This window comes from Octopus bimaculoides, chromosome 16 (assembly GCF_046866305.1).
Source record: "Octopus bimaculoides isolate indiv1 chromosome 16, ASM4686630v1, whole genome shotgun sequence".
Taxonomy (NCBI): Eukaryota; Metazoa; Mollusca; class Cephalopoda; order Octopoda; family Octopodidae; genus Octopus; species Octopus bimaculoides.
Window position 1 is genome coordinate 22,781,943 of NC_142943.1, and position 16,821 is coordinate 22,798,763.

The 16,821-nt window shown below is 40.4% G+C and overlaps 1 protein-coding gene across 1 annotated transcript in view; it reads right to left on the minus strand.

Moving 5' to 3' along the window:
• Window positions 1–16,821, minus strand: part of LOC106875249 (ubiquitin carboxyl-terminal hydrolase 31) — a 55,274-nt gene that overhangs the window by 15,486 nt on the left and 22,967 nt on the right. Inside the window, exons 4-5 of the mRNA XM_089364266.1 lie at window positions 2,425–2,544; window positions 759–966 (exon numbers count right to left, since the gene is read on the minus strand). Of these exons, the coding sequence (XP_089220392.1) occupies window positions 759–966; window positions 2,425–2,544 (328 nt within the window). The remainder of the gene's footprint in view (window positions 1–758; window positions 967–2,424; window positions 2,545–16,821) is intronic.

The window sequence follows — 16,821 nt, forward strand, 5'->3', positions numbered from 1 at the left end:
ATATTAAAGGTTTACAAGTTAATATTGTGTTTTACTTTTTGTGCTAGCAATGTGATATTCTCATTTTTAAGTTTATTTCTATAGATTTTCTACAGAATTCAGAGCCAGTTCTGTAAGTTACAATGTTTCATATATAAATACATCAATGTAAACAATGTGGTTAAAGTTCCATTATTTAATAAGAAAATGACAAAAATACTATGTGGTTTATTTAGTATTCATGAAAAATACATTTCTAAAGAGCAAAAGCTGTGCATCTTGCTGAGCTAGCATCTCAAAAGAAATAATCATTACAGTAATAGTAAGAGTGGGAAGGCTAGTAAAGTGATTACAACTTTTTTCTTATTTGAACTTTACAAAGAACTATCCCAGTCTTTGTGAAAACACATTACAACACATCACATCGTTAGGAAGGGAAACATTTCTGATCCTTCCAATTACTGACCAAGAGCCTTCCAACATACCAAAATTAAAATGTTTCTTCTTAATCTCTATGATGAATACTATGACTTACAAATATCCAGATCTAATATAGAATTCTACCCACTCACTTCAGGAAAGACAATTTCTTATACTTGACATCAGCAAAGCATTCAACCCTATCTGGCATGAGAGCCTCCTAAATTAGGTTACAGATGCTTTTAAAATACCCAACCACTATCCCAACTCACTTGTGCTCCATCATTCATGAAAGTTAATATCAACTTTAAAAAATTAATAAGTTCCAAATGAAGAAATAGTTATAAAATATAACTTACCTGTGTAATGACCTCCAATCATATTTCCATAGTGGTTGCATACAGCAAACAAATCATAAACATCTCTAAGGCTTTCATCAAAAGTTGAAGAATAGCCATCATGCATATGCTGATTCCATTTACTAGAATTTACCAAATACTGACTGAGATCTAAACTCCACATTGGAAAATCAACCAGAATATCAACTTTATTGCGTTGCATTTTCACCTGGAATGAAATTTGAACAATTATCTCATGATCAATAAAATCAAAACAAAACCACTAATTGGCTAAAATGTAAATATTAAAAGAGACAATAAAGAATTACTAAGGAAAGAAATAATTAAGAGTATCAAAAACAAAGAAGGAGTAGATAAAAATATGGGTACAGTCATAGGTCTGTGATTAAAAGAGAAATTAGATAGTGTGCAAGAGAGAAGACAGTACTGGTATGGGCATGTGATGCACATGAAGGAGGAGAGCTGCATAAGGAAGTGCCAAGTGTTGAAAGTGAATGAAACCTGCGGAAAAGGGAAGCTGAAGAAGACATGATCTCAAGTAGTTTTGTCTCACAATGGAAATGGCAAACAACCATGCATGATGAAATATACATTAAAATGGTGAGGGGAAGTAATAGAAACTGGAATGTATATTAAATATCTACATCTGCACTTTGTCAGTTTATACCTGCTAGGTCACCATCTACTACCCCTCTTGCCTATTTGATACCATTCATTGCTCAGTCATTTCTTCTTTTATTCACTGTACCATGCCTCTCATCAATTGAGAGAAAAGCAGATCTGTCCATATTGGTTGGAAACCTAGTAGAGATAAGTAAGCTGACATCCATTTTAAGCAATCAGATTTTCTGCAAAATGTAGCATCTATATCATGTTTAAGCTTGTAGGACTGTTGGGTTAAAATGAAGTTTTGGTCAAAATTTAATAGTTTATGTACTTATGCTAAGCAGTTCTAAAGGATGCTAATGGCTAACAGCTATACAACATCCTTTGCTAGACAATAACATATCATTAAATCTCCAATGATAACACATCCTTTCCACTAGTGCAATCCTCAGGGAGGAGATTAACACAAAACTGACATATTTTGGGCCCACATTAAAAAATAACTGCCTGGTGACTGGCCTGTAAATAACAGCAATATATGCACAATAGTCAGCTGCTCTATTAACATTGTGTATTTCAGGACTTACATGGTGTTATTATGTAGTTTTCAATAAATATAGTAGTTTCAATAAAAGGAGCACAGTCTACAAACTACATTAATCTGGAAAGCTGTATTGAAGAGCATATCCAAACAATTCCCTCTTGCATTAAAAGAACATCTGGAGAAACATTATACCAAAGACATTAGTCATTATCAAAATCAGTGAATGGAAGGAACATAGGAAATTCGTGGATTAAAGGGGTCAACCTCATTAATAGATTAAATCCATTTATCAAAAATAGAGATTAACTGCATGAAACTCATTGGCCATCGTAACAATACCAATAAATTGTAAACATCCTCCTCTTATCTTCATTTTTCTGCACAAAAGATATCAGCTTAGCACCATCCACCATTTTAAATTGATAAAGGGGTTTTAACCCTGAATTATTGAAATATAAGTAAAAAAGTAAACTTACTTGCATTAAACTGACTTTCTAAAACACTTTTAAAACCAACCTGTTTAAAACGTTTCAAATGAACAACCAAAATTTCAGGCAAGGAACATAGTCGTAACTTCTTTATTGCTCCTGTTTGTTGATGACGGCAATGTGGACATCTCCAGGCATCTCCACTGAGCTGCACAATTGTAGAAAAGAAAGAAAAGGTGAAAGGTTCATAATATTAAATATCATTAAAGACACTAAAGGCCATTAATAATTTAGAAGATCAATGATCAAGCAAAAAACTTTCTTTTTTCTTATTTTACTCAAGAAATTTGTTAAATCTATACAATTTACGTGATACCCAAAAGAAACTGGAATTTTGTAAAATTATTTTATTCACTTAGTTTTACATGTTTCCTCTTTTATTGCCTTCAAAGTATTCTCCATTTGAAGCAATGCATCAGTCAAGATGCATTTTCCATTGTTCAAAGTATTCCTGGAACTCTTGTGAAGTGATGCTTTCTAACGTCTCTGTCAATTCTTTCTTCACCTCTTACACATTTGCAAATTCCATAGCACCAGCTTTCATCATCAGTTATGATCTTCAAAAAAGGTCTGAATCAATGTCCAACTCTTCTTTCAGATCATGACATGCATTCAGTCATGGCTGCTTTTGATCTTCCATGAACAAGGGAGACACAAATTTTGCTGCAACTCTTTTCATTTGTAATTCCTTGCTCAAAATTCATTGGCAGGAGCTCTAGGACACACCAGTTATATCAACAAGTTCGTCAGTTGTTCAGTGATGGTCCTCCAGGATCAGTGCATGATGTTTTCATTTGTTTGGGCAGTCGACAGATGCCCTGAATGAGGTTGGTCTTCAAGCAATGAGTGACCATTCTAAAGCATTAAAACCACTCGTAAACTTGTGTTTTGCTCATGACAGCATCCTTGTAAGCTGTTAGAAGCATTACAACTGTTTTGGCAGCTGTTTCCCCAGCAGGAAACAGAATTTCATGGAAGCACACTGTTCCTTCATTTCAGCCATCACAAAAATCAATGAACAGGGGAGAAGCACTGCAAAGCAAAGATGCACCAAGTAGCAGTAGGACTACACTCAATGACACCAGTTGATATACTGATGCCTGAGGGTTGCATCAAGTGGCTTCTAGCAGCAGAAGCCTGAACTACAATGGGCTTGTCCCACACAGAACGTTTCCAGTTACTTTTGGGTACCTGCTTGTATAAACTCCAACAAATATAGGACAATGATTTTAACAAAATAATTAAAATCTCAAGAAGAAGAAACAATAAGTTTTCAAAAGTTGTACAGAAAAAGCTTTAAAAAAATAGATCTAGTGATACGATCTCTATATTGTTGCTTAAATTGCTAAGAATAGTAACTGAATCTCTCTCAAGTCACACCTGTCACTATAAGAAAGGGATGCCATATTTAATAATTTAGTACTACATATAACATTTTCAGATGTTGGAAAATAAGCTGGAATGGTCATAAATAGAATGCTTTTATTCACAGGTCTGCTCCTATTATGTACTACATTATCAAATATCTCTTCCCACCTGATATGTGGCTAAACAACAACAACAGCAGCAACAACAACAGTTAATTTCACTTTTTAATTTGTTCATGTATCTACATCACTAAAGATATATTGTAAAAGTTCAGTCATATTTGTTAAAGTATAGCAATGACATAGCTGCTACAAGACTTTTTATCACAAAATTACAGATGGAATTCATATCGCACAACTCTGTTGATAGATATACTATTTAATATAGGTGCAGACATGGTAATGTGATTAAGAATGTCACTCTGTAACTCTCCCATCCTATTTGCCTACCTACCTACCTGCTTAGCCATCTATCCCTATCTATATACATATATACATACATATATATGTGTGTGTGTGTGTGTGTGAGTTAGAGTTTGAAAAACCAACTAAGGGATAGTACCTATCCAATATACAGCTGGTAGTGTACCCAGTTATTCATACCCAAGTGCTATTTATTGTGTGGCAATCTCGCAATTGAGTATTATATATGGGTGGGGGTAAAAGGTAGTTTATCCTTGATTTATACAGCAAATAAGAAAGTGGAGAGGATATGAAATCGACAGACATCAGCCAGTAATAATGGTTTGGGCAAACCATTATACTAAGATGTACTTCACCTGTATCCTCGTGCTTGTTCTAATTCTTACTCTTATTCTTTTTCTACTCTATTTTACAAAAGACAAACACACTGTAGCTATTGTTAACTGAGTTTTATGTATATGTATTAGCCCCGCCAACCACTGAGACCCTCAGAAGAAGCCTAGAGGCACATTCATTATCAGGCAGTGTTTCTACAGCTAGATGCCCTTCCTAACGCCAACCACTCTGAGAGTGTAGTGGGTGCTTTTTATGTGCCACCAACACAAGAGCCAGTCAGGCAGGTCTGGCAATGAACACTGGCACAGGAGTCAGTCAGTGGGTACTAGCATCGGCCACATTCGGCTGGTACTTTTTATGTGCCACCAGCACGGGAGCCAGTCAGGGGACACTGGCATCAACCATGTTTAAATGATGCATTTTACGTGTCACCAGAATGGGAGCCAGTCAGGGGGTACTGGCTACAGTTATGATTTTGGTTTTACTTGACTCAACAGGTCTTCTCAGGCATATCATATCACTCGATGCATCAAGAATATTCTTAAATGGGCTGGACATGCAACACTGGCATCAGCCATGGCTGCAATCTCACTTTAGTTGCCGGGTCTTTTCGATCACAGCATATCTCCAAAGGTCTTGGTCTCCTGTCATTACCTCTGTGAGGTCCAATGTTTAGAGGTCATGCTTCACCACTTCATCTCATGTCTTCCTGGGTCTACCTCTTCCACAGGTTCTTTCTACAGTTAGGGAGTGGCACTTCCTCACACAGCTGTCTTCATTCATATGTAACACATGGCCATACCAGCACAGTCACCTCTCTTGTACACCACATTTGATGCTTCTTATGTCCAACTTTTCTCTTAGGGCACTTACACTCTGTCATATATGCACACTAACATTAGACATCCAACGGATCATACTAGCTTCATTTCTTTCAAGCCTATGCATGTCCTCAGCAGTCATGGCCCATGTTTCACTGCCGTGTAGCATGGTAGTTTGCACACATGCATCATACAGTCTACCTTTTATCTTGAGTGAGAGTCCCTTAATTGCTAGCAGAGGTAGGGGCTCCCTGAACTTTGCCCAGGCTATTCTTATTCTAGTCGCTACACTATCAGAGCAACCACCCCAACTACAGACTTGGTCGCCTAGGTAGCGGAAGCTATTAACTACGTCTAGTTTTTCCTCCTAGCATGTGGCACAATCTATTTTCTGTACATCTTCAATGTTTATTGTTCCTGTGCATCTGCCACATACAAAAACTATCTTCCCGGTTAACCTTCCTTTAATATTGCTGTACCTTTTATGTGTCCACAGCTTACACTGGGTACATCTTATGGAGTTTCTACCCACACCTTTACTACAAATCAAGGGCCATCTACCTGAAGGGGTTCATGATTTGTCAGCCTTCCTACTTACTAGGACTTTGGTTTTTGCCAGGTTAACCTTAAGGCCCTTCGATTCTAGACCTTGCTTCCACACCCTAAACTTCGTCTCTAGTTCTAATAGTGACTCAGCTATTAGAGCAAGGTCATCAGCATAGAGGAGCTCCCAGGGGCAGCCTGTCTTGACTTCCTCTGTTATTGCCAGGAGGACCATGATGAATAAGAGGAGGCTGAGGACTGATCCTTGGTGAACCCCTACTTCTACTTGGAATTCTTCCCTATACTCATTGCCAACACTCATCTTACTGACAGCATCCCTGTTCAGGGCTTGTACAGCTCTTACCAACCACTTGTCTCTCCCCAGTTTCCTCATTGACCACCAGATAAGGGATCAGGGGACCCTGTCAAAGGCTTTCTCCAAGTCAACAAAAGCCAAGTACAGAAGTTTATATTTAGTTAGATATTTCTCTTGCAGTTGTCTTACCAGAAATATAGTATCAATGGTGCTTCTGCTTAGCACAAAACCAAATTGCATCTCATCTAGTCTAACTCTCTCCTTAATTAGTTGGGCTTTGACCTTCTCTGTAACTTTCATCACCTGATCTAATAATTTGATACCCTTGTAGTTATTTCTATCTAAAGCATCACCTTTACCTTTGTAGCAGCTGACTATGGTGGTGCTACACCAGTCATTGGCTATAACTCCTTCATGAACTACCTGATTTAAAATGTGGGTGACAAAAACATAACCCATACTGCCCGACATTTTAAGCATCTCAGCGGTGATTCCTGATGGGCCAGGTGCTTTCCCTGTCTTCATATCTTTAATTGCTTTATCTACCAGAGTATTGTCAATTCAGACAGCTGGTCCCACAATTGGGTCAACCTTTGGCTGACTCTCCTCCTCCCATTCATTCTCCACATTCAGTAGTCTTTCATAATGCATCTCCAAGCCTCATTCTTTGCAGAATCATTAAACACAAAGGCACCATCATCCATGCAGACACCATTCTCTTCTATGACATCACGGTTTTCTTTCACATGGAATTTGAAATACTTCAGTTCTTTGGTCCTCATGCCACAGAACATTGGCAAACTTCTTTTCTGCTACTCCCTTGGCTATATATATACCTGTCTCTTAGCTTCCCTTTTGGCTGTCTGATACAGTCTCCTGCTACCCTTGGTCTTCCAGGCCTGTTTCTTTGCTCTAATAGCCCTGTCTACAGTATTGTTCCACCACCATGTTATCCTATGTCTGGAAGGGACTTTGCACTAGCCACAGATTTGGTCTGTGGTGCTCAGCAAGCTGTCTCGCAGGAATTCCCAGCTGCCTTCTATGACACAGGACTATAGTTCCTCCTCCCTATCATCAAATTTCTCCGTAAGGATATCCCTAAATCTTTGACTATGTGAAGAGTTCTTAAGCTTCCAAGTCTTTCTTTTCCAGATTGGTCAGCTTTCTGGCATCCTTCTGGCTTCGAGTCTAAAGTCACTAATAACTAGTCTATGCTGGGGGGTACATTCTTCACCAGGTCTTTGTATTTAAGAGCGACTATGCATCCCGCTGTCTAGTGGGAATGGAATAAATCTGGCTAGCAGAGTCACCTGATTGATAGGTTATAAGGTGGCTGGCTGGCTTCCTGAAGTTGGTGTTGCAGATCAATAGGTTATTTGCATCGCAGAATTCCAGAACTTCATTTCTAGCACCAACTCCATGGCCCCCATGTACACCATGGAAGATACCAGGTTGCTGTCCGACATGCCCATTAAAATCTCCAGCCACAAAGATGAGATCATTGTCACTCGTCTTTGAGGTAGCCTGCAGAAGAATATGCTACATGGCAGTGAAACATGGGCTGTAACTGCTGAGGACATGCGTAGGTTCGCAAGGAATGAAGCCAGTATGCTCCGTTGGATGTGCAATGTCAGTGTGCATACCCGTCAGAGTGTAAGTATCTTGAGAGAAAAGCTGAACATACGAAGCATCAGTTGTGGTGTGCAAGAGAGACGATTGCGCTGGTATGGACATGTGGTGAGAATGGACGAGGATAGCTGTGTGAAAAAGTGCCACACCCTAACAGTTGAGGGAACCTGTGGAAAAGGTAGGCCCAGGAAGACCCGGGCTGAGGTGGTGAGGCAAGAACTTCAAACATTGGGCCTCACCGAGGCGATGACTTCTGACCAGGACCTTTGGAAATGTGCTGTGCGTGAGAAGACCCGGCAAGCCAAGTGAGACCTAAATCCATGGCCTCTGCCAGGGGGTGTAGCCAGCCCACTCATGCGTACCTTTTCTACATTGGACACTAAACTCCGCTTGCGAAGACTTGTTGAGGCAAGTGAAATCGAACTAAATTCGACGACTGGCACCTGTGCCAACGTCATCTCCTTCATTGGACACGAAACTCAGCTTGCGAAGACTTATTGGGGCAAGCGAATAGTGAGATCGGGATAGCACCTGTGCCCAGCGTCGCCTTCCTGGCACTTGTGCCCGTGACATGTGTAAAGATTTCCGAGCGAGATCGTTGCCAGTGCCCCTGGACTGGCTCTTGTGTGTGTGGCACATAAAATACACCATTTTCAGCGTAGCCGTTGCCAGTACCCGCCTGACTGGCCTTCGTAGGATTACTGAGCGAGATCTTTGCCAGTGCCCCTGGACTGGCTCTTGTGCCGGTGGCACATAAAATACACCATTTTGAGCGTGGCCGTTGCCAGTTCTGCCTGACTGGCATTCGTGCGGGTGACATGTAAAAGCACCCACTACACTCTCTGAGTGGTTGGCATTAGGAAGGGCATCCAGCTGTAGAAACTCTGCCAAATCAGATTGGTGGCTGGTGTTGCCATCCGGTTTTACCAGTCTTCAGTCAAATCGTCCAACCCATGCTAGCATGGAAAGTGGATGTTAAACGATGATGATGATGATGATGGTGATACATATATATGTAGTCAAGAAACAAGGGATGGGACTATTTTAGAGGGAGAGATAACAATTTGGAAATTATTTGATGAATTAATATAAATGTTTACAGTTTACAAAAGCAACCACAGACAAGAATGAGTCATTTTAGGGAGCAGAGCAAACAAGAAAGAATTATGTTAAATAGAAATACGAAACATGTATATACATGTAACCGAGAAACAAGGTTAGTCATTTTAGGGGCAGAACAAGCTAGAAAGAATTATTTTAGAGAATAGATGGGTTTGAATGAATGTGGGGATTAAAAACAAGAGAAATTCTTAGCTTAGCTGTGCATAATTCGAGTGTTATCAAATGGCCAATCATCATCATCATCGTTTAACGTCCGCTTTCCATGCTAGCATGGGTTGGACAATTTGACTGAGGACTGGTTAAGCCGGATGGCAATACCAGGCTCCAATCTAATTTGGCAGAGTTTCTACAGCTGGATGCCCTTCCTAACGCCAACCACTCAGAGAGTGTAGTGGGTGCTTTTACGTGTCACCTGCACGAAGGCCAGTCAGGCGGTACTGGCAATGGCCACACTCAAAATGGTGTCTTATTATGTGCCACCTGCACAAGAGCCAGTCCAGGGGCACTGGCAACGATTTCACTCGAAAATCCTACGAAGGCCAGTCAGGCGGTACTGGCAATGGCCACGCTCAAAATGGTGCATCTTATGTGCCACCCGCACAAGAGCCAGTCCAGGGGCACTGGCAACGATCTCACTTGGCTTGCCGGGTCTTCTCATGCACAGCACATTTCCAAAGGTCTCGGTCAGTAGTCATCGCTTCGGTGAGGCCCAATGTTCGAAGGTCTTGCCTCACAACCTCAGCCCAGGTCTTCCTGGGCCTACCTTTTCCACAGGTTCCCTCAACTGTTAGGGTGTGGCACTTTTTCACGCAGCTTTCCTCATCCATTCTCACCACATGTCCATACCAGTGCAATCGTCTCTCTTGCACACCACAACTGATGCTTCGTATGTTCAGCTTTTCTCTCAAGATACTTACACTCTGACGGGTATGCACACTGACATTGCACATCCAACGGAGCATACTGGCTTCATTCCTTGCGAACCTACGCATGTCCTCAGCAGTTACAGCCCATGTTTCACTGCCATGTAGCATGGCTGTTCATACACATGCGTCATACAGTCTGCTTTTTACTCTGAGTGAGAGTCCCTTTGTCGCCAGCAGATGTAAGAGCTCTCTAAACTTTGCCCAGGCTATTCTTACTCTAGCAGGTACACTTTCAGCGCACCCACCCCCACTACTAACTTGGTCACCCTGATAGCGGAAGCTATCGACTACCTCTAGTTTTTCTCCCTGGAATGAGATAGAAGTTGTTTCCTGTTTGTTTACAGTGTTTATTGCACCTGAACATCTGCCACATACAAAAACTAACTTCCTAGTTAACCTGCCTTTGATATTGCTGCACCTCTTATGTGTCCATAGCTTGCACCGTGTACATCTTATAGAGTTACTACCTACTCCTTTTCTACATACTGAGCAGGGCCATCTACCGGAAGGGGTTTGTGTTTTATCTACCTTCCTACTTATTAGGATTTTGGTTTTAGCTAGGTTGACTCTAAGGCCCATCGATTCTAGTCCTTGCTTCCACACCTGAAACTTCTCCTCTAGTTCTGATAGTGACTCCGCAATTAGTGCAAGGTCATCAGCATAGAGGAGCTCCCAGGGGCAACCTGTCTTGAATTCCTCTGTGATCGCCTGGAGGACTATGATAAATAGGAGGGGGCTGAGGACGGAACCTTGGTGGACCCCTACCTCTACCCGGAATTCATTACTGTACTCATTTCCAACCCTCACCTTACTGGCAGCATCTCTGTACATGGCTTGCCCAGCTCTCACTAACCATTCTTCTGTCCCAAGTTTCCTCATTGACCACCAGATAAGGGATCGGGGGACCCTGTCAAAGGCTTTCTCCATGTCAACGAAAGCCAGGTACAGAGGTTTATCCTTGGCTAGGTATTTCTCCTGCAGCTGTCTTACTAGAAATATGGCATCAGTAGTGCTTTTACCTGGCACAAACCCAAACTGTATCTCATCTAAATTGATTCGCTCCCTAATTAGTTGGGCTATGACCCTCTCCATAACTTTCATAACCTGATCTAACAGCTTGATGCATCTGTAATTATTTGTATCTAAAGTGTCACCTTTACCTTTGTAGCAGTTGACTATGGTGCTGCTACACCAGTCATTGGGTATGACTCCTTCGTGTAACACGTGGTTCGTAATATGGGTGACTAGGCTGTAGCCAACATTGCCAGATATTTTGAGCATCTCTGCAGTGATTCCTGATGGGCCAGGGGCTTTCCCTGTCTTCATACTCTTAATTGCTTTATGTACCCTGGTAGTATCAACTCAGATAGCTGGTCCCTCTGTTGGGTCGACATACGGCAAGCTTTCTTTCTCCCATTCATTCTCTTTATTAAGCAATCTATCGTAGTGGCATCTCCAGACCTCTTTCTTTGCAGCCTCATTTAGTGCAAGCGTACCATCATCCATGCGAACACATTTCTCTCCTACGACATCACTATTCTCTCTCCTACACTGTCTTGCAACACGAAATAATGAATAAACTCATATATAAATGTAAAGATACCTAAAGTACCATGTAAGATAAATTCCTGATTTATTGGGATTATCTTCTCTTATCTGAAGACAAAAAGGATAAACAGACCTAATGGCTAGTCAATTTCAGAAAATTCTTATTCTTAAGATTAGAAGTGGCTGCAGTTGTTACACAGTGATTTTGAAAATTTCTTCTCAAAGGAAAATAATTTCAATAAATGAAAAAGTTAACCTGTATGGTATTTGATATAGTGTCTTTTATTGTTCCTGTCCATGCCACTGGTCACTTTGAGTTATTTCTCTTGGCACATTTTCATCTAAATTATACAAATTACCCTAGGTGATATGCACACATACACACACACACATCAATTATATTTATATAGATCTAGGGAATAGAGTCTTAATCTCTTGAGTTTTTCTCAGTGGCTTATATGCTGCAAAGAAGCTATCTTCTTCATGTAGCTTCATTGGATTGCCCCAAGTTCTGCAATTAATTTTACACTGGTTGGTGACCACAGCTGGGAGCAATAGTCAAAGCAGCTTAGGAAAAATGTCCTCCAGAGGATCATCCTGGTTTCCTGATCTCTCAAACTGAAAGTTCTAAGAATCCATCTGGTCAATCGCCTGCATTTCATTACCAACTTAGCAACATGCACATGGAAGGATGCTTCATTACTCATGTAAATGCCCAGATCTCGCACTAACTGTGTCTCTGGGATTGCAATCTCTCCAGGTCTAGTGTATTTAATTGGTATTGCATTTAGTTTTGCATGCTGATAGCACAAGGCTTGAAACTTTCCAGCATTAAACTGCATGCTTATTCTTTTCAGCCCACTTGTATATTTCATCCAACTCACATTGCAGGTGCATAGCGTCTTCAGAGTTCTGTATCACCTGTGAGACTTTTGTATCATCTGCATAACTTGTGATCATAGGTCTCTGTGTGGCTGAGGGCATATCTAAGAGGGCTATTATGAACAGTAGTGGTCCCAGAATAGTGTGTGTCATTGGAGGTGGCCCCATTAGCTGCTACCACCCGACTTTTATCCTTCAGAAACTTGTGCAGCCATTCTCCCAATTTCCCAACTATGCCAAGAACATGCACTTTGTGACATATCCTTTCATGATCGACTTTATTGAAGGCCTTTGCAACATCAAGATATATCACATCCACATTTGAGTGGTTGAGCAGCTGTTTTGACACCCAGTTGTAGTGTTGTAAGAGCTGAGTCAGGCAGCTTCTTCCTGGTTGGAAACCATGTTGGGTGTCAGTCAGCAAGTCATTTTCTTCAAGGAAAGTGATTATTTTTCTGCTGACTATTCATTCCATGACTTTGCTGATGTGTGAGGTCAGAGAGATAGTTCTGTAGTTATTGGCCTCTGCTCTGCTATCTCTTTTATGAATAGGGCATATTTTACCTTCCTTCAGCTTGCTTTGAAGTTTGTTAGTTGCAAGGAAACTCTGGACTGCAGTGGTCTTGATAGGACTTGCTTACATGCTTTTAGAAGGATTGCTGGGAATCCATCAGAGCCAGTAGCTGAGTTTGGGTTCATTTCATCGATAGCCCTTATTACATTGTCTTTTATACTGATGTAATCAATCATCACTGCCTCTGTTTTTAAATCTGCAGTGGTAAAAAAGGTCAGCTGGATTGCTGACTTGCAAGTGCCCTAGGGGTGGAGTGAAAACACTTTTGAATTGCTCATTTAGTATTTCACTTATCCTCATTGGGTTTCCTGCGAGTGAACCATCTTTTGCAAGGAGTGGCCCTACCCTGCAGTGCACTGAGGCTGTTTCTTTGGCAAATTTGTAGAAGGCTCTGTGGTTAGATTTTATATTGTCAATAGCCCAGGCTTCTTTGTCTGCTCTTTGTTTTTCATGAGAGAGTTGCAGATTTTTTCTATCTCCAGCAGTTGTATTTTCAGGCAGGATTTTTCACTGCTTTCAATTAGTTCGTTTAGGTGATTTGAAATTTTTGTACGCCGTCTCATAAAAATTTTCCTCTCCCTGGGGATTTTGTTCTTCTGTATAGTGGCCTTTCTCTCTGGGACATATTTGTAGCATATGGCTTGCATTACAGACACGAACTGTTGAAGCTTCATGTTGATGTCCGGTGAGGAGAGACATTTAGGCCAGTTTTGTTTGAAGATCTTCTAAATTTGTTTCCAGTTTGCTTATGGCTGTTCAAACTGGAAAGATTTTGAGAGTTTCTTGTAGGTTGCATGTCCATGGTTTCTTTTAGTCCATACATGGTCAGCTGTACCATGTCGTGATCTGAAAGTAGCATCTTTCACATTATGGATGAGGTCCATATTATTTGTGAAACAGATATCCAGTATATTACCTGTCTTGATTGGTTGGAGTACTATTTGTTCCATGTACAAAGTGTTGATGAGGTTCTGGAGGGACTTCACCTGTCCTTGTTCGCAATGCACCATTCCTGAGAGAGAAAGGCCTTCAGGCCATCTGACATTGACACTTATGTGTTCTAATATAACCAGGACTACTTCTATTTTTGTAAGGCAGGCTTCAAACTTGTCTGCATGATTCAGAGCATCTGGAAGGCAATATGTAGCACATATAACTACATCAAGTTGTCTTATATGTACAATTAGTGTGTTACATATTGAATTTGAGTGTGACAAAAAGACCTGAGGTCTTTGCGGATGTACATAGCAACTCCATCGTGACTCCTTTCTTTTCTGTCGGTCTGTAATACAACATACTGTGGTATGTGAATTTCTGCATTTGCTATATCTGATTTCATGTGTTTCCATAAGTGCTATGCGTAAGGCTTGATTGCATGCAACAAGGTCTCTCAGAAAAGGAATTTTTGTTCTGTGTTAGTAGTCCTCTGATATTCAGTAAGAGCAATGATGTGATATCTGTGTTGTTGCCAGTGGTGTCCACCTTGGTTCCATTTGATGCGGTGGTTTTGTGTATTGGGGATAGTCCCATCTGTGAGATTGATGTAGCCAGGTCAGTTGCTGTACAATCTTTTGTGCCATGCACAAAAACGATTGTTATTCAGCAGCTGCCTTTCCAACATGTTGATAGGACTGGTTTGTAGTGTGCACTACATCTGCGTATTTCCATTTTGGGGCTGGTGAAATGTGAACCTTTCCTTTTGGTAGGTGGTTTCCACCCTGTTTCGTGTTGGTGTGGCAGGGTCTTTGGTATGCAAAACAGAAGCTTGATTCTCCCACTCTATGTCAGCAGACACCTTTCAAATAAAATTTACTTATTTGTGTGTGCTGTCTCTTTTTATCCTGTTTGTTGTATGGGCAGTCAGACTTGCTTCTTTCTTTGGCTGTTTCATCTTTTGTTTTCGTTTTTGTTTCTTTTGGTTGTTCTTTCTTGGCTCTTTCATATCCTTGGTTTTTCACTTTGATGGTGGTAGGGGCATTTGCACTTGGGTTTTCTTTCCTGGCAGGTTTCTTGCTTATATCTTCTTCTTTGTTTCCTTGAGTGTCTACCAAGTGTGTGTGTGGGGGGGGGGCAGCTTTCACCTACATCCAGCCTCCATCCTTGTCATCCTTGTTCATTATCAAAGATGGCATCAAGAGTGCTGATGTGGGATCTTATGAGAGCATGGGAGCATATAAACTCCAGCTTATTTCACTTTATCTGTGCTAAAGATCTTGAGTAGCCATTGCTTTTCAGCACAGCCATGATGATATTGTTTGGGTTATCTCCTTCAGCACAATCATAGGTTCTCAAAAACAATGTCAGTTCCATGCTCCTCTAGTTTCTGGACATTCGTTATGGTTCTTTCTAACTGCGTGATGGAGGGTAGTGAAGAAATAGAGAAAGAAAGTGTGTGAGAGAGAGTGTGTGCCTATATATTTAGAGGGATTGAGAGGCTGAGAGAAGAGAGGAACAGAGAAAGATACAGAGAGAGAGATACAGTGTGAGTGTCTATATAGTTAGAAAGATTGAGAGAAGAAAGACGGTGTGATGGAGAGAAGCACAGAGACAGAGAGAGAAAGAGAGAGAGTGAACATGTGTCTATAATAGAGGTTGAGGGGCTGAGAGAAGAAAGTGCGTTGGAGAAAAGTGAAAAATAGAGAGAAGAGAGAAAGAGTCTGTCTATACACACACACACACACACACACACACACATATATATATATATATATATATATATATATATATATATATATATATATATATATATATATATACTAGCAGAAATACCCGGCTTTGCCCAGGTTAAAGAGAATAATGAAATCTAAAAACGCCGTCTAGACTACGCAACTCTCAACTGTTAGTAGCTACGATACCATATTTCTACATTAATAACTCTCCAATCCATGCTAGCATGGAACATAGACATTAAGTGGAATGCCAGTCTCTCATCTAGGAGGGCCTTGAAATCAATGTTACCAACTGGGGACTATGTGTGTCGTAGTGATAATAAAAAGACCCAAAGGTCTGCAACGAAATAATTTTACTCAACACTTTGCAAGTGAATCAGTGGAGGCAAAGATGCGTCTCATTTACTTGACAATTTATGCACCACATTGCAGAAATCACAATGTAAGTATATCTGAAAGGTAGTCTTACACTGTTGTACCGTTGAATTACAAATAATGCTCATCTGTTATGTTCGGGTTAAAATTTCATCAACATCAAAAATATATGAATTTTCATGGGAGTTATGGCCGTTATACATAGAATATAATTTCCAAATTTCATAAAGATCCGTTCAGTACTTTTGACGTAGTTTTGGATAAGAAAACAAATTACTAATGTGTGTGTTTGTGTGCATATACATCTCTTTCTCTCTTTCTCTCTCTCTGAAAGTATCTGTCATTACAGTATCGAAATGTGATTGTTTCAGTTAGTGGAATAACGTGTACATATACATCTATATGTATACATATACATCTCTCTTTCTCTCTCTCTCTGAAAGTATCTGTCATTACAGTATCGAAATGTGATTGTTTCAGTTAGTAGAATAGTTTCATTTTTAAAGTGAAAGTATTTGACATGAGTGTTTTTGTTTCATTTTTGACACGTAATACTTAAAAGGTGGAGGAGATATTATGTTGCCGTGGGCTCGAACTCTGCAAGAAGTTAAAATTTTTTTTGACTAAAACACAACTGGAACCCTAAGTAAGGCATCTGTAAAATTTGAATGAAATTGGTTGCGTAGTTCTCGAGTTTTAGGGATTCACACAGACAGACAGACAGACAGACACACGTTCTCATTTTTATATATATAGATTACACTTAGGGAGATAGAGGGGCTGAGAGAAGAAAGACTGTGTGTTGGAGAGAAGTGAAAAAAATAGAGGAAAGAAAGAAAGAGTGTGTTTTATATATATACTAGCAGTATAACCCGACCTTGTCCGGGTGTGACT